The 19,709-nt window shown below is 41.1% G+C and overlaps 1 protein-coding gene across 2 annotated transcripts in view; it reads left to right on the plus strand.

Annotated features, from left to right (window-relative positions):
- Nucleotides 1-19,709, plus strand: part of LOC140734170 (mitogen-activated protein kinase kinase kinase kinase 4) — a 321,905-nt gene that overhangs the window by 146,369 nt on the left and 155,827 nt on the right. For both annotated transcript variants that reach the window (XM_073057807.1, XM_073057808.1), the window contains exons 8-10: nucleotides 5,847-5,901; nucleotides 9,246-9,324; nucleotides 19,503-19,678. In XM_073057807.1, the coding sequence (XP_072913908.1) occupies nucleotides 5,847-5,901; nucleotides 9,246-9,324; nucleotides 19,503-19,678 (310 nt within the window). The remainder of the gene's footprint in view (nucleotides 1-5,846; nucleotides 5,902-9,245; nucleotides 9,325-19,502; nucleotides 19,679-19,709) is intronic.

Consider the following 19,709-nt stretch of genomic DNA (forward strand, 5'->3'; position numbering starts at 1 on the left):
CACAGGACTGAAAGAAGCTGCAGAGAGCCGTAAATTTAGTGGGCTCCATCTTGGGTGCTAGCCTACAAAGTACGCAGGACATCTTCAAGGAGCGGTGGCTCAGAAAGGCAGCGTCCATTATTAAGGACCTCCAGCACCCAGGGCATGCCCTATTCTCACTGTTACCATCAGGTAGGAGGTACAGAAGCCTGAAGGCACACACTCAGCGATTCAGGAACAGCTTCTTCCCCTCTGCCATCCAATCCCTAAATGGACATTGAACCTGTGAAGACTACCTCACTTTTTTAATATATATTATTTCTGGGGTTTTTTGCACAATTTTTATCTATTCAATATACTTTTACTATGATTGATTTACTTATTTATTATTATTGTTATTTTATTTTCTTCTATATTATGTAATTTCGTGACACTTGTCGGTGATAAGCCTGATTCTGATTCTTACGTATGCCATTCTTGGAGTTCTTACATACGTACAAGAATGAGAGGGGATCTGATAGAGGTCTACAAGATTATGAGAGGCATAGATAGGGTGGATAGTCAGTACCTGTTTCCCAGGGCATCAATAGCAAACACCAGAGGGCATATGTACAAAATTAAGGGAGGGAAGTTTAGGGGAGACATCAGGGGTAAGTTTTTTACACAGAGGGTTGTGAGTGCCTGGAATGACTTGCCAGGGATGGTGGTGGAGGCTAAAACATTAGGGGTATTTAAGAGCCTCTTGGACAGGCACATAGATGAAAGAAAAATAGAGGGTTATGGGGCAGTGTGGGTTTAGTACTTTTTTTAAGGATTATATGGGTTGGCACAACATAGAGGGCTGAAGGGCCTGTACTGTGCTGTAGCGTTCTATGGTTCTATCATCTATAATGAATTATGTGAAAAAAAAAACAAAGAATGCTCAATCAAACAATATACAGGTATTTACAAAATTACTCAAAGATTACTGAAATATTATATACACCACACCCTTCACTCTGAGAGATTGCCGAAGAAGACAGAGATAATCCCAAAGATTCACAATCCGTTGTACCATTTTAGCCCTGAACGGCCCCTCATGTAGTGCTGAAACATGCTCATTTTTTCTTATATTATTATCTGCTGACTGGTTGCATCACAGCCTACATAAAGCAGTGGATACTGCACATTAAGGCCATTAAACCTTTCCCTCCATTAAACACATCTACAAGGACTGCTGTTGCAGTAAAGCATATCCTTCATGAAGGACATCCCAACACCCGTGATATGCTCTCTTCTCACTGCTGCCATCAGAAAGGAGGTACAGGAGTCTCGGGGCCCTGCACTACCAGGTTCAGGAACAGTTATTGTCCTTCAACCATCATCTTAAACCAGAGGGGATAACTTCACTCAACGTCACTGACCCCAACACTGAACAGATCCCACAACCTATGGACTTATTTTCAAGGACCTTTCATCACACGTTCTTGATATTCATTGTTTATTTTTTCCTTTCTGTATTTGCACAGTTTGTTGTCTTTTGCACGTTGGTTGTATGCCCATCTTGTTATGTGTCCACTTTGTTGAGTGCAATGTCTCATTGATTCTATTGTGTTTCTTTGCATTTACTGTGAATACCCACAATAAAATGAATAGTATAAGGTGACTTTGAATATTGAAAGTACAGTTTAGTTTTCAAAATTTGAGAATCTTAAAAAAGGCTCTAAAAGTAATCCGGGAAATTATAGGCCGGGAAGTTTGACATCGGTAGTAGGTAAATTATTGGAAGGAGTACTAAGAGATAGGATCTACAAGTACTTGGATAGACAGGGACTTATTACGGAGAGTCAACACGGCTTTGTGCATGGTAGGTCATGTTTAGCAAATCTATTAGAGTTCTTCAAGGAGGATACAAGGAAAGTGGATGAAGGGAAGGCAGTGGATGTTGTATACCTGGACTTCAGTAAGGTCTTTGACAAGGTCCCGCATGGGAGGTTAGTTAGGAAGATTCAGTCACTAGGTATACATGGTGAGGTAGTAAATTGGATTAGACATTGGCTCAAAGGGAGAAGTCAGAGAGTGGTAGTGGAGGATTGCTACTCTGAGTGGAGGCCTGTGACTAGTGGTGTGCCACAGGGATCATTGCTGGGTCCATTGTTATTTGTCATCTATATCAATGATCTGGATGATAATGTGGCAAATTGGATCAGCAAATTTGCTGATGATACAAAGTTGGAGGTGTAGTGGACAGTGAGGAAGGTTTTCAAAGCTTGCAGGGGGATTTGGACCAGCTGGAAAAATGGGCTGAAAAATGGCAGATGGAGTTTAATACAGACAAGTGTGAGGTATTTCACTTTGGAAGGACAAACCAAGGTAGAACATACATAGTAAATGGTAGGTCACTGAGGAGTGCAGTAGAATAAAATAAAACATTCCCTAAAAGTGGCTTCACAGGTAGATAGGGTTGTAAAGAGAGCTTTTGGTACATTGGCCTTTATAAATCAAAGTATTGAGTATAAGAGTTGGAATGTTGTGGTGAGGTTGTATAAGGCATTGGTGAAGCCACATTTGGAGTATTGTGTGCAGTTTTGGTCACCGAATTACAGGAGGGATATTAATAAGGTTGAAAGAGTGCAGAGAAGGTTTACAAGGATGTTGCCGGGACTTGAGAAACTGAGTTACAGAGAAAGGTTGAATAGGTTAGGACTCCATTCCTTGGAGCATAGAAGAATGAGGGGAGACGATAGAGGTATATAAAATTATGATGGGTATGGATAGAGTGAATGCAAGCACTGAGGCTAGGGGAGAAAAAAACCAGAGGACATGGGTTAAGTGTGAAGGGGGAAAAGTTTATAGGGAACATTAGTGGGGGCTTCTTCACACAGAGAGTGGTGGGAGTGTGGAATGAGCTGCCAGATGAAGTGGTAAATGCGGGCTCACTTTTAAAAACTTGGACAGGTACATGGATGAGAGGTGTATGGAGGGATATGGTCCAGGTGCAGGTCAGTGGGACTAGGCAGAAAAATGGTTCGGCATAGCCAAGAAGGGCCAAAAGAAGGACCCTGTTTCTGTGCTGTAATGTTCTATGGTTCTGAGAATGTTTACACTTTACCCTTGTGTACTTCCAGTACATAGTATAGTGCATACGAGGCATTTTGTTACTTGGTCCTGCCACTCTCAATAAATTACCTTTCAGAATTCTCTGACACAATCACTGCAACAAACACAATCATTCTGTTCTATTTGCTCAGAACCAAGAATCTCAGTGAAACATCCCAAATATTGAAAGCCCTTGATAGAGTGGATGTAGAGATGATGTTTCCTATAGATGGAGAGTCTAGGACCAGAGGGCACAGCCTCAGAAGAAGAACAGAAACAAAGAGAAATTTCTTTATTCAAAGGGTGGTGAATCTGTGGAGTTCATTGCCACAGATGGCTGTGGATATCTAGACATTTAAAGCAGAGATTGGCAGGCACTTGGTTAGTAGGGGTGCCAAAGGTTACGGGGAAAATCCAGGAGAATGGGGTTGAGAGGGAAAATAAATCAGCCATGATCGAATGATGGAGCAGGCACAACGGGCTGATAGACCTAATTCTGCTCCTATGTCTTATGTTCATGTGGACCCAATGAAAGCTCATTAGTCTGAAACATTACTTCTGTTCTTTTCCCCCATCTAGCACACACTGTACAGTGTATTACCAATATATGTATTCTTTTTCAGTATTTTGACGGCAAGTTATTTTGATACTCAAGAGCTACCACAAATTAACGGCATCTTGAACGTTAGGAAGTTAGGTGTAAGAATGAAACTTGTTTACCAACTGTCTTTAGGCCGCTACATCCTTGTGGTTTGATTTTAAGATGAAATCAGTCTGGCAGACAGACACATTTTCTTGTAATCAAGTAACAACAATTTTGCATTATTTAAATTGTTACCGAATTTTTTTTTATCATAACTTGCAATCATGACTGCCTCTGACGTTGGGGAATGATAGCCTGTAAATAAAGAGTAGGAAAACTTCAAAACAATGAACAGGGAGGCTATTCTACTCACCTACCTGCAGTGACGCTTTGAAAGGCAGATCCAATTAGCCCCATTTCTTGTCTTCTTTTCCTCTAGTTCATTATGAGAATATATCCAAGCACTTTTGAAAATAAATAATTTATCTGCTTCCATCAACCTTTCGGGGAAGTATGCAATTTACTTCCAAGAAAAATACTTCAAAGTAAATTTATAATCAAAGTACATAACTGTTACCATATACTACCACGATTCATTCTCTTGCAGGCATTTACAGGAAAAATAAAGAATGCTACAGAATTTAAGAAAAACGATACATAAATTTTGACAAACAGTCACAAAGCTGAAAGTGCATTTATTATTGAAGTATATATGCAGTACACAACTCGGAGATTCATCTTCTCCAGACAGCCATGGAACCAGTTCAAAGAAAAAAATCAACACCTCCCTAGGTGCGAAAACAATTTAATTGTGCAAACGGCAACAAGAAAGAATGAGCAAAAATGCAGAATATAAATACACGAACTCGAGAGGGTCTAAAACTGCAGTCCAATCCACAAACCACAGACCCAGAACTCGGGTACCATCCTCTGAAAGAACACAGGAACTTTCCTTTGGGAGCAGCAAGCGAGAGGGAGAAAGAGACTGTCACATGTAAACACCTTTCTCTGGCAGCACCCTTGAAATGTGGGAATACAGGGAATCAGATTTTATATAAAAGGAACGTGGTTTCTACACTTAATGGCCACTTTATTAGGTACACCTGCTCAATAATGTAAATATCTAACCAGGCAACCATGTGACAGCAACTCAATAAGTACATGCAGACATGGTGAAGAAGTTCAAGTCGCTGTTCAGAACAAACATCAAAATGGGGAAGAAATATGATCTAAGTGCCAGGCGGGGTGGTTTGAGCATTTCAAAAACTGCTGATCTCCTAGGGTTTTGATGCACAACAGTTTCTAGAGTTTACAGTGAATGGGTCAAAAAGAGTTTGTACGTTCTCACTGTGACCATGTGGGTTTCCTCCAGGTGCTCCGGTTTCCTCCCACATTCCAAAGATGTAGGTTAATTGGTCATTGTAAATTGATCCATGATGGGGCTAGGATTAAATTGGGGGTTTGCTGGCTGGCGTGACTTGAAATGCCAGTAGGGCCTATTCCGTGCTATATCTTCATACAATACGCTAAAAAGATGTTGTAGCATTGGGGAGGGTTCAGAGAAAGTTCATATGAATGATCCCAGGGTTGAAAGGGTTAACATTTGATGAGCATTTGATGGCTCTGGGCCTGTACTCACCAGAGTTTAGAAGAACAAGGGTGGTCTCATTAAACTTATCAAATATTGAAAGGCTTGGATAGAGTGGATATGGAGAGGATGTTCAGTGGAGGAATCTAGAATTAGAGGGCTCTGACTCTGAATAGAAGGATGTCCTTTTAGAACTGAGATGAGGAGGAAGTTCTTTAGCCAGAAGGTGGTGATTCTGTGGAATTCATTGCCACAGACAGCTGTGGAGGCCAAGTCACTGGGTATAGTTAAAGCGGAGGTTGATAAGCTCTGATTAGTAAAGGTGTCAAAGGTTAAAGGGAGAAGGCAAGATAATGGGGCTGAGAGGGATAATAAATCAGCCATGATAGAATGGCAGAGCAGACTTGATAGGCTGAATGGCCTAATTCTGCTGCTATGTCTATGGTTTTATAAACAGCAAAGCTTTACTGACACCTTGGTGTCCACATATTGGACTGCTTACATAATCAAGGGTGAGATGCAATAGTCGCTTTGTAATAAATCCTCAGTTTGTCTGATATTTTGCTGGTAATTAAGGTGTTTGACTCCCCATTCATTATGTTATTTCATTTCCCGCAGAGTGACCTGTGGTCTTTGGGAATCACCGCAATTGAAATGGCAGAAGGAGCTCCTCGTAAGTAGTCTTGTTCATTGTTCACTGAAGCACACCCAGGCAATTTAAGGGTCACGTGGGTGGCCCATTAGTGTAGCAGCCGTGGGGGAATGCTGCCGACTGGCACATTCTCGGCTGCAGGGGTACGTGCTGAGGGACGCACTCAAACTTGGTGCAGCCACCGCAAGGGCCCGGTGGGGAAGGACCACCGTCTAGGGTTCTTCTCCCACGGGAGTTGAGGGGTGGGGGGGGCTGGGTGTATACCCCTGAACAAGTATATGTAAATATGAAGTAACAGAGGGCCACATGGGTGGCGAAAAGTGTGGGAATGTAAAGACTGTAACGGAAACATTTGTAAAGGACTGAGAGTCATTGAATGGTTTATTGTACATAATTTTATTTTTGATAAAGTATATATTTTTTTAAAAATTAGTGTAGCAGTTAGTGGAATGGCTTTACAATGTACAATGCAAGTAATCACTGATCGAGGTTTGATTCCTACTGCTGTCTATATGGCGCTTGTACATTCTCCCCATGACCATGGGAGTTTCCTCTGGCTATTCTGTTTTCCTACCACATTCCAAGAATGTACAGGTTAGGGTTAGTGATTTTGGATATGCTGTGTTGGCACCAGAAACGTGACAACACATTGTGAGCTCTCCTCAGCACAATCCTATCTGATTTGATTTGCTGCAAATGACTCATTTCCCTGTATATTTCAATCTTTCGATGTATGTGTGACAAATAAAGCTGATCTTTCTTCTTTCAACGCACACTGTAGTGAAACTTACAGGGCAAAGTAGGCCATTCGTCCCATCAGATTCCTGCATTGGGAACATATTCCCATTGCTCTCCATTTTTCTGGTATGTAGGGAGAAAGCAAAAAAAGGGGTGACTCATTTCAGAGGATCAGAAATGGGACCAGTACATAATTATCATCACAGAAAAGGCATGACACTGTCTCTACTTCCTTCGAAGTCTGCATAGATTTGGCATGTTATTTCTCTTCTGTTATTACCCTACCAAAATCAGGCTCCTGAACTGACGTGGATAACTTCAATCGCTGCTACTCTGAACATGAACCATTCAGAAGGCGTAACGGAATAAGTTGTCCATAAATCTTTGAGTGTGTATTCAAGCTCCTGCTCCTCCTCTGTGATAGTTGTAATGAGAAGAGGGTATGTGGTGAGAGTCTTTAATCAATGATGCCACTTTCTTGAGGCTCTGCCTTTTGAAAGTGTCCTTGATTGGGTGGAGGTGTGTGCCCATGTTGGAGATGTCTGAGTCTATTGAGTAAAGTTTTTCCATTGTTCTGTATTTGATTTATTGATAATATATCTGTAGTTTTTATCTGCCCTTTTCAAAGTTTCCTTACTTCATTTCAAGCAATTTCACACCACAACCTTTACTTCACATCCCCTTTTAAGCGGTGCTGCCACATTATCAAACAAATAATTCTATCTCTCTGTTATTTCATCATTTTCACATTGTCATTTCTTTTTGCACTACTTCAGAATGCACGGCAATCTTTGAACCATTCTCTTGTTCAAAGATTTTGAACAAGATCTTTGAATTCAAAGATTCAAAGTACATTTATTATCAAAGTATGTACAGTATACAGAATACGATTCTGAGATTCGTCCTCCCACAGGGAACCACGAAACAAAGGAGCTTGAAGAGGCACACTCAAACATCAAACCCCAGCGTGCAAAAAAAAAAGATCAAATCGTGCAAATGATGAAGAGCAAGTGAACAGCTCATGGAATATCAAATGTCAAACCAGTTGTACAGTAGTATTCAGTTTAGCTCAATTCAATGCCTAGTATGCATTGATTGCCCTGATAAAACTTCTCAAAAGCAGCAAAACAAACGTAACCGGAATCCAATAGCACATGCAACATGAACTTCAAAGTCCCCCAAAACGAGCCCACAGACTTGCTGATTAACCCTTGCAATGTGGATCCCAAGACTCCTGCACTTTCCCCTGGCAGCAGCTAGCGAGAGGGAGTGGAAGACCGGTCAAATGCAGACAGGTGGCACCGAACACCTACCTGTCCTCTTCTCTCATCCTCGTGAACCTCAACCTTTCTCAATGCCTCAACTGGAGAGAAGCAATGGAGTCGATGATGCTCCCCTGGCTGGCCTCTGTGGCGCCCACTCCGCGCCAAACCTCATCGAACGCTCTCAGAGACAGCAAAGCGGCAGATTGCTCAATCGGCCCAAAAAATTCACCATCACAATATAGATCACAGGTTCTAATCACACACAGCTTGGTAGGAGAATCATATTTAAAAGAAGAAGAAGTAAAAGAAATAGTTTTGTGAACTGTCTGCAGGATGTCACTGTTGGTCACATGGTTTGCTGGCCCCTTCTTGAAGAAGATTGTTGTACATATGGTTGTTTTTATTATTACCATGTATACTATGAGCTTCACATCAAGTCAAAGTCAATTTATTATCCAGGTACATACACCATATATATCCATATATGACCTTGAGATTCATTTATTTGCAGGTCTTTGCAGGAAAATAAAGAAATTCAGTAGAATTTATGAAAAATTATACATAACTAAAGACTGACAAACAACCAGTATACAAAAGAAGATAAACTGCAAATGAAAAAGAAAGCTGAGAATATGAGTTGTAAAGAGTTCTTGAAAGTAAATGTGTAGATCATAGAATCAGTTCAGAGTAATGGTGATTGAAGTTATCCACAGTAGATCAGGAGCTTGATGGCTCTAGGGTAATAACTGACAATAAACGATATGGTAACAATACAAATGCTGGAGGAGCTCAGCAGGTCAGGCAGCATCTATGGAAAGGAATAAACCGTTGACGTTACAGGCTGAGACCCTTCATCAGATAAATCACATGCTGAATCTACGAAAACTTCCAAGAAAGTAAAGGCATTTTCATGCCTTCTTTGTGATGGCACTTACATGCTGGTCCCAGGACAGATCCTCTGATATGATCACACCAAGGAGTTTAAAGTTATTGAGCCTCTCTGCCACTGATCCCCTAATGAGGATTTGATTTGAATCAAATCAAATCCCCTCCTGTAGTCGATATAATCAGCTCTTTGCTGATTATCATAAGCAAGAAATTTCATTGCACTCTGGTGTATATGACAATAATTGGTGTTTGGTTAAATCCACTGTACTTAGTTCCTGATGCCTTCAAATGTGTTCCTGTTTATGTGTAATAAAATCTATTTTTAGTGGCATTGATGGATTCTGGTAACAATTTGTATGTCAGTGTACGGGGGTAGTAATTATTGGATTATATGTCAGCCAGAAAAGTAATGAATTATGCTTGTTTTTTGCTTCATTCATTAAATCCATCCCTTCCGTTGTTTTTGTCTTCCAGCACTCTGTGACATGCATCCCATGAGGGCACTTTTCCTCATCCCACGGAACTCTCCCCCCAAACTGAAGTCAAGGAAATGGTGAGATCATGTATTGGAGAGTGAATATGGTATTTGTTTTATTGTTGTCAGATATAGACACAATTCTTCGTCAATTTCTTCGTCAGGAAAGGACGAAGGCCCAAAATGTCGACAGTGCTTCTTCCTATAGATGCTGCCTGGCCTGCTGCGTTCCACCAGCATTTTGTGTGTGTTTCTTGAATTTCCAGCATCTGCAGATTTCTTCATGTCTAGATTAATGGGAAGCAGGTTTCTACCAAATTTGTTGAGCATTGTGATATGTGCTTTTCTGGTGTCAACTCGTGGTTAACTTATTTTTATCACAATATACTTTGTCATAAAAATAATTTAACCATGTATCCATTATTTTAGCCTTCCAGTATCTGTAGTTGCTTTTTTAAAATTTTCATTTACTGTAACATTCAGAATGCTTACCACTACCAGTCATTCCTCAAAGGGTGTTAATTGAGAGCGCAACTGCTGAATAGAGGGACATCCATTTAAAAGAGGAATTTCTTTAGCTAGAGAGTGGTGAATCTGTGGAATTCATTGCCACAGACAGCTGCAGAGGCCAAGTCATTGAACATACTTAAAGCAGAGGTTGATAGGTTGTTGAATAGTCGAGGCATCCATGGTTACTGGAGAATAGATCAAATCTTTACACAATGCAACGAGCTGGAACAAGGATTCCCAATCTTTTTTATGCCATCAATTAATACCATTAAGCAAGGGGTCCATGGACCCCAGGATGAGAAAACCTGAGCTAGAAAAAAGTAAAAAATATATTTTAGAGCTACCAAAAAAGTGCTGTGCATGCAAATGATAAAGTGTAAGGTAGATTGTGAGGCCAGGATTCCATCTCATAATAGGAGAAGTCCATTCAAGGGTTTGATATCATTTCCCTCCGCCCTCCCCCTTCAATGTATGTACTGCAGTACTTAACATTTCTACCACGGGAAAAAAGACTATGTACCCCAGTTATGCCTCTCTATTTTATAAACCACTGTCAGGTCTCCCCTCAGCTTTTGGTGTTCCAGAGAATCAGTGTCCTCTTAAACTCTAATCCAGGAAGCATCCTGGTGAACCTCTTCTGCACCCACTCCACAGTCTCCACATCCTGTAATGGGGACACCAAAACCATATACAGTACTCTCAATGCAGCCTAACCAAAGTTCTATACAGCTGCAACACGACTATTTGATTCTTATAACTGTACCCAATGCCTGAACCAATGAAGGCAAACTTGTCACATGCCTAGTGTGATCCTGGAACCCCACTGATAAGAATGAAACATCTGAACTGATAAAGTAAACCCCTTAGAGCAGACCTTAAACAGAGGTCCAATCCAACTATCCAACAGGTAGAAACATTTTGTAAGAAAACACCAGGGGAATAGTCTACTCTCTGAGTTATATTTCCACCTCCAGATAACATTATCAGGTTCCTCATATATTCTGGAGTCTTCCTTGGCATAACTAGATATTCTTATTCCTTGGAATCTATATTGGAATTGGTTTATTAATGTCAAATGTACCAAAATACAGTGAAAGCTTGTCTTGCATACTGTATATACAGATCAAATCATTACATAGTGCATTGAGGTAGTAACAGTAACAAGGCAGAATGAAGTGTAAAAGCCACTGAGAAAGTATAGTGCTGGTAAGTGATAAATGATAAGGAGGTTGATTGTGAGGCTAAGATTCTATCTACTTGTACATCTTATCTCAATATTTTAGGAACAATTTCTTCCCCTCAGCCATCAGATTTCTGAATGGTCCATGAACACTACCTCTCTAATTTTGTTGTCTTTTTGCACTACTTATTTAATTTAATTTTTAAAATATACAGTATTTATTGTCGTAATTTATAGATGTTTTACTATATTGCTCTATACAGTCGCTGCAGAACAAAAAAATTCACAATGTATGTCAATGATGTTAAACCTGATTCTGATTCTGTTTCTGAAGTGGTCCGTTCAAGGGTCTGATAGAAGTTGTCTTAAGTCTGGCGGTCCATGCTTTCAGACATTTGTATCTTCTGCCCAATGGGAGAAGGGAGAAGAGAGACTGTCTGGGATGGGTGGGATACTTGTATAGCAATTTCTCTGCACTTCAGAAGCTGTTCAGTGGATGTGAAGCAGATGTTACGTAACTGCGGTTCAAAGTTATTTTTGTCTCTTATGCTGCTATCAGCCAAACCTATCACTACGATGCTTTATTTTTTCCCAGAACAGCTGTGGAAGAGTTTTCTTAAATTAATAGTCCTTTTGAGCAATTACTTACCTTAAAGAAAGGTCACTGCCACTGGATCTGAAGGGGAGAATTTGTTCAGGGATGCGCTATTTGTTCTGGCTGCTACGGACGGCAGAAACGATCTCAGTTTCCTCAATTGTAAGCCATGCATCAGTGCCACAGTAAAAATGCAGCAAGATTAGTCACTGCTCAGCGCTCACCTTTAATTTCTGCACACTATTTGACATTTCACAGTCTGGTGCCACATCTGTTGACAAGTCGAAATTCATTTTCAGTAAGAAGACAATAATGGATGTCGTTTGAGGTGCAAAGCTCATTGTGATTAAGAGGTGCACTTGAACTGGGACATGAGGAATAAACTATTGCTTATCTCTGATGTGCAGTGTCACAACCTGACCAAGAACCAACAGTGATCTCCAAACACAGTGAAACCATTTATTTCTTCCAGCTGATGCACCACTTATGGCAAGAAATGTCAATTTAAAGTTATCTCCTTGAAGTGCTGGTTTGGTTAAATGAGCACAACGAGTGCACTGTCAATAGAGGCATGATGAAGTTATAAGGCCAGAAGACATAGGAGCAGAATTAGGCTGTTTGGCCGAATGAGTGCCTCACCATTCTGCCATGGCTGGGTTATTATCCCCTCAAATTCACTCCCCTGTCTTCTCCCAGTAACCTTTGATGCGCTTACTAATCAAGAACCCATCAATCTCTGCTTTAAATATGCTCAATAACTTGACATCCACGGCTATCTGCGACAATTAATTCCACAAATGCACTACCCCACCCCCAGCCAAAGAAACTTATTCTCATCTTTGTTCTGAAGGATGTCTTTGCATTCTGAGGCTCTCCTCCCTGGTCCTAGACTCCCTCAATTTCGGAAACATCCTCTCCACCTCTATTCTGTCTAGGTCTTTCAATATTTAGTAAACTTCAATGAGATTCCCCCTCATTCTTCTAAAGTCCAGCAAGTATAGATGCAGAGCCAACAAGCATTCCTCATACGTTAACCCCTTCAGTCCCGAATCATTCCTGTGAACCTCCACTGGACCTTTGCCAATGCCAGCACATCCTTTTTGAGATAAGGGGCTCAGAATACTCCAAGTGCAGTCTGGCTAATGCCTTACAAACTCTCATCTATACCACATGTAAACTGGCCTTTCTGCCCTCTCGATCACACTGACCAAGATGCCTACAAAGCGCTGGAGGAACTCAATGGGTCAGACAGCATCTGTAGAAGGAAATGGACAGTCAATGTTTCCGGTCAAGACGTTCCCTTTGGACAGGAAGGTAGAGCGGAGATCACCATTATAAAGCGGTGGAGGGAAGGTACGGTGCAAGAGCTGGCAAGCGATAGGTAGATCTAGATGATGCGGTGATGGGTGTAGAGAGTGGGACTGTTGCCAAAAGCTGGGCGGCGATGAGCGGAAGCAACATTTGGTAGGAAAAAAAGCTGAAGCATGGAATAAAGGGGGGAAGGTCTGTAGTCTCTTGTGTGCTGATCTAAGTTAGTCTTCTTTTCTCATGTTTAACCCAAATCACTCTAAACCTTTCACATCCATGTATCTGTTCAAATGAATTTTGAATGTTGTCATAGAAAATTACAGCTCAGAACCAGGCCCTTTGGCCCATTCAAATCATGCCAAACCATTTAAACTGCCTAGTCCCATCAACCTGCACCCAGACCATAGCCCTCCATACCCCTACCGTCCATGTACCTACCTGTTGTACAATACCTGCCTCAACGCCATCCTTTGTTTTCTATATGAATCATCCACTGTTTGAAATCATTACCTCTCAGGTTCCTGTTAAATCTCTCCCTGCTCACCTTAAATTGTGCCCTCTCATTTTTTAAATCCCCTATCCTGTGAAAAATTCTGAAGGCATTCACTCTATTGATACCCCTCATGATTTGATACATCCTTCTAAGATTAGACTTCTGTCTCCTGTGCTCCAAGGAATTAAGAACTAGTCTACCCAACATCTTCCTATAACCTAGTCCCTCAAGACCTGGCATTATCCTGATACATCTTCCCTGCATTTCTTCCAGCTTAATAACACCTTGGCTATAGCATCATTATCATCATCATTATGTGCTGTGTTGTATGACTTGGGCGATTATGGTCTTTCCGAGCAACACACATAAAATGCTGGAGGGACTCAGCAAGCCAGGCAGTATCTATGAAAAAGATACAGTCGATGTTTCAGGCAGAGATTCTTTGGCAGGACTGTAGAAAAACTCCAGACACTTCCATTCCTGGGAACATGGTCTTCCCATGACTATGATTGTTTTTGGCAATTTTTTCTACAGAAGTGTTTTGCCATTGTCTTCTTCTGGGCAGTGTCTTTCGAAGGCAGAGATTCTCAGCGATTCCCAATACTCTTCAGAGATTGTCTGCTGGCCTCAGTGGTTGCATAACCAGGACTTGTGATATGCACCAGCTGCTCATATGACCATCCACCATCTGCTGAAATTGCTTCATGTGACCCTGATCTGGGGGTGGGGGTCAGTGTGGGGACTAAGTATGTGCTGCACCTTGCCCAAGGGTGACCTGCAGTCCAGCAGAGGGAAGGAGTGCCTTACACCTCCTTTGGTAGAGACGTATCTCCACTATAGCAAGGTAACCAAAACCAGCAACATACTCTAAGTGTGAACACACCCTAATATGGCCTCACCAACATCTTGTGCGACTACATAGTAATATACCAGCTTCTATACTCATTGCTCTGACTGATGTACACCACAGTTGTTAAATTAGTTTGTTGCCATACTAGTGCATAATGTTTTCGGTTCAGAAGGTTGTTTCAAATGCCGCTCAACAGACCCAAGTCTAGATTGATTACCTATACAGTACTGTGGAGATGACCCACTGTTAGAGGTAAACACTGGTAAAATAAAATTTGGTCAAGTTGATTTATCCTTGTCACATGTCCTGAATTATGGTGAAAAACTTGTGTTGAATACCATCCATACGGATCATCACATTGCATCAGTGCATTGAGATAGTACAGGGGCGAACAGTGATAAGGCAGAATAAAATGTTACAGAGAAAGTGCAATGCAAGCAGCAAAAAGGTCAAAGTATATTTTTATCAATGTACCTTTAAGCCACCATATACAATCCTGAGGTTCATTTTCTTGTGGGCATAGTCTATAAATCCAGTAGCCATAATAGAATCAATGAAAGACTGCACCAATTGCGTGGACAACCAGTGTGCAAAATACAACAAACTGTGCAAATACAAAAAGAAAGATAAAATAATAATAATAGGAATGATAATAAACAAATAAATAAACAATAAACATCAAGAGCATGAGATGAAGTGTTCTTGAACGTGAGTCCATAAGTTGTGGGAACAATTCTGTGATAGGGCAAGTGAAGTTTTCCCCTCTGTTTTTAAGACCCTGATGGTTGAGGGGTAATAACTGTTCCTAAACGAGATGGTGTGAGTCCTGAGGCTTCTGTGCCTCCTTCCTGGTGGCAACAGCGAGAGGACAGCATGGCCTGTATGGGGGTCTCTGATGATGGATGCAGCTTTCTGTGACCCTACAAACATGCATATATAACAAACCAGTGTACAGGTGTATGATTTGCCATGTTTCAGTTTTTGGGAGATTGCTGGGTTCAGTTTGATTTCCTACATTACACAGTGATTACAAATAACAGAACTGGTTGTAAGCTGCTGAAAGGTGATAGGACTCCTTGAAGGGTGCTACATAAATGCACATTTTAGTTGATGGATATTGCAGATTTCTGTTTGGTTAACTCACACTTCCATTTATGGCTGTGAATGAATTCCACTCCTACTGAAACTCAGTTTCTGTAAAGATGTTCAGTCACAAACCAACCATGCTTCCTCCTTTGAAAATGTAATTAGAGTATGGTGATTTAAGAGAGAAGGTTTGACTCAGGGAAATGCTTTTGCATGTATATCTTTCATAATGATTTTAAAAAATTACTGTAGCTTTATGAATAATAAACTTTAGAGCAAGCCCTAATCTAAATTTAGAACTAATGATGATGTGGAGATTTATTACATTAATTATGTAGTGTTGTTTTTTTCAGTATAGTATTTCTTTGTAACTTCAGTAACAAACATGAAGAGAATCGTGTGCTTCATATGAGGATTAGACTTGTATTTTCAGCTAGAGTAAACTTTTCTATACCAACACTTGTCCGATAACACAACATAATAATGAAACCTGCAGAATCGTATCATGAGATTTTTATCACCTTAATTCTGATAGATATCATAACAAATCACCATTTTAAAATGATGTTTTAAAAGTCAAATTCTCCTTTGGAGTGGCAAAGTGTGTTTGATAGAGATAGGTTTGGCTTTTATGCAAAAGTACCACTCATGATTACTTGTATATAGTGATAGGACCATTAGAACAGTGCCCTGAAATCTGGGGAGCGTGAGACAATGGGATTGAAGAGATCGGTCTGAGAGCCGGCATATACTTAATGGACCTAAAGTCCTTATTCTATGTAATATGATGACTTTGTTCATACCCCCATAATACTGGGCAGATCACACTGGACCACAGAGCTCAGATCAAGTCCAGTGTAATCTTGCCCTGTATTATTGGTGGACTGGCCACAAGAAGATTTAAGATTTAATATTAGCTTTATTTGTCACATGTACACTGAAACATCGAGACATACAGTGAAAAATGTCATTTTGCATCAACAACCAAAATAATCAGAGGATTTTGCTGGGGGCAACGTGCAAACATCACTGTGCTTCTAGCATCAACATAGTATGTAATATAATATCCCTCTGCATGCCCCCATAGCAGGTTGGATTGTAGTACTGGGCATATCACACTGGGCCACAAAGCACAGATCAAGTCCAGTGTGATTTTGCATGGTGCTATAGGTAGATTGCCCTCAAGAAGATCTAAGATTTAATATTAACATTATTTGGCACATGTACTTTGAAACTTACACTGAAATGCGTCTTTTCAACGACCAACTTAGTTTGAGGATTATGCTGAGGGACATGTGCAAGTGTCACTGCTCCTCCAGCATCAACATAGCATGCCTACAACTCACTGGAGCACCTAGGGGTGGGTGTGGAGGGGGAAACCCACACGGTTATGGGAAGAACGTACAAACTCCTCACAAGAGCCACAGGATTCGAACCCTGATTGGTGTCTGCTAGCACTATAAAGTGATTAGACTAACTGCTACACTACTGTGCTGCCCACAGACAAGCATGCTGGCAGGATTCAAGGTCCTGAGTTATTGGGAGAGGCTGGGCAGGCTAGTACTTTATTCCTCGGGAGGTCAGACTATGAGGGCTGACCTTGCAGAAGTGTATAAAACCATGAAAGTTATAAATAGGGTGAATGCATCTGATCATTTTCGCAGAGAAAGGGCACTAAAAACTGCATGGTTTGGTGAGAGGAGAACTATTTAAAATGGGCAAATCCTTCACATAAATGGTGGTGAGTATACAGTACAGTACTGTGCAAAAGCCTTAGGCACATATCTATGCTGTATCTAGCATGCCTAAGACTTTTGTCCTCTACTGCAGTAATTTTATGTATTGCATTGTACTGCTGCCGCAAAAGCAATTTCATGACATATGTGAGTGATGATAAACCTGATTCTGATATGGGTCTCTGTTGTGGACTGAGAGTGGGAAGGGGGCAGGGAGATGGGAATCATAGTTGGGAAAAGGGGCAGGGAGAGGAAAGTACCAGAGGGACATTCTGTAATGATCAATAAACATTGTTTGGAATCAAATGACGTTACCTGGTGTCTCCGGGCTGGGTGTGTCTGCACCCACACAACACCCTCCACGCCCCTCCCACTCCTGGCACTCCTTCTTTGCCACCTGTCCCACACCCTTCCCATGGCACTCCACCCTCACCATTCCCTACATCATTTGCTCCCGCCAGATTTACAAACTCGCTGTCCATTCTATGTTGACAAATACAGTACTATGCAAAATTCTTAGCTATATTTTTAATGTACGTATGACAATAATAAACCAATTCCAATTCTAGCTCTTTACCTTTTGCAACTACTCCTCAGGTCAGCGTGAAACGCACAGTGTTCCTGCATAAGAATTCCAGTGTGTTCTCTACTTCTACACAACACCCAGCTGAAGTCTTGAATATGTTGTCTGAACAATCCTGCTCGTTATTTGTTCGGTGTCTAATATATGGCTGCACCACATTGATAACAACAACATTTCTATAACATTGTTGGAGAAAAAACAAGAAAACGTGTTTCTGGAGCTGTTTATCTACCTACATTGATTGCTCTTTCAAGTAACAATTTGCATTTAAATAGCACATCGGACTGAGTAAACATTACAGGACTTCACAGGAACATTACCAAATAAAATCTGGCACTGAATCAGATCAGAAGGTATTAAAACAGGCAACTAGATGCTTGGGAAAAGAGTCAGACTTTAAAGAGCACCTTAAATTAGGGAGAGAGAAGGAAGGATGAGGAAAGGTTTCAAGGAAGAATTCAGACCTGCTGAATGTGTGGAGTTTGCATGTTCTCCCTATGAACAAACGGGCTCCCTGCCACATCCCAATGACTTGTACATTAGTTTAAATGGCCACTGTGAATTGTTCCTAATGACCAGGTGATTTGGTCACAGGGAGGACATGCAAACTCCACACAGACAGCACAGAGGATCAGGACTGAACTTGTGTCTTCAGCATTGTAAGGCAGTGGCTCTACTAATTAATGAGTACTGTATTAATTACTTCAACTTGGGGTCATCTTGATGGGAGTGAATGCGGAAAATAGAACATGCAAAGCGTAGCATGTACACCTGCACAGCCACTTGATAATGCAAATATCTAATCAGCCAATTCTGGCAGCAACCCAATGCAAAAGAGCACGTAGACATGGTCAAGAGATTCAGTTGCTGTTCAGATCAAACATCAGAACGGGGAAGAAATGTCATCGTAGTGACTTTGACCATGGAATGATAGTTAGTGCCAGACACTGCTGATCTAGGATTCTCATGTTCTAAGGTTCATTTTATTGTCAAAGTATGCATGTACAATAGAATACAACTGTGATATTTATCTTCCCCAGGTAGCCATGAAATGCAGAAAAGTCATCAAACCCCCCCTCCACCCCAGCACGAGAAAGAAAAAGAAACAAAACTTACATACCTTAAAATCCCCCACCCCCTCTCCGCAGAAAAAAACAGCAACCATAGCATCAAATTCCCAAACCTTCCCCACTGAAAAAGCAGCAACAATGACAATTGCTGACCCCTTCACTCACAGAAAAGAACAGTGACAATAAGATCAAAAGCCCCAACCCTCGCTTCACACACAAAAAATTAACAGATCACCAACTGGCCACAAGAAAGAAAACACCGGCAAACTGAAGGAGACCAATATAAAGTACAATTCAATAATCACATAAACCTCAGAATATCAAAAACATCTTTCCATCAGAGTATGAAGAGAGCGGCCACACGAACTCTAGAGTTTACAGAGAATGGTGCAAAATATCGGGTGAGCGGCATTTCTGTGGGCGAAGACACCTCGTTAATGAGAGAGGTCAAAGGTGAATGGCCAGAATGGTTCAAGTCAGTGGGACAGCAACAGTAACTATGCATTGCAACAGTGGTGTGCAGAAGAGCATCACTCAGCCTACAATACGTCAAAATTTGAAGTGGATGTGCTACAGCAGCAGAAGGCCTCAGATGTACATTCACTGCCACTTCATTAGGTACAGGAGGTGGCCACAGGAGGTACCTAATCATGTGGCCAATAAGTGTAGAACAATACAGCACAACAGAGAGTGTTCAGCGTATGAGATTCTGCCAAACTTTCAACCGACTCTGAAACTTCACAGTCTCTATAGTGCAATTCAAATAATGTCAAATTTGTATGTAACTGTATGTTTGATATAATCAGGTGATACTCACAGAACCTTGCTTCTGTACTTTACTGTAGGTCGAAAAGATTTATGAACTTTGTAGAAACCTGCCTGGCTAAGAACTACTTGCACCGACCCTCCACTGAAACCCTATTGAAACATTCATTCATTCGCGACCAACAGAATGAACGGCAAGTCCGCATAATGCTGAAAGACCACATAGACAGGACCAGGAAGAAGAGGAATGAGAAAGGTAACACACTTTTGTTCTTAAATTGACCATT

The sequence above is a fragment of the Hemitrygon akajei genome, chromosome 10 (assembly GCF_048418815.1).
Source record: "Hemitrygon akajei chromosome 10, sHemAka1.3, whole genome shotgun sequence".
NCBI lineage: Eukaryota > Metazoa > Chordata > Chondrichthyes > Myliobatiformes > Dasyatidae > Hemitrygon > Hemitrygon akajei.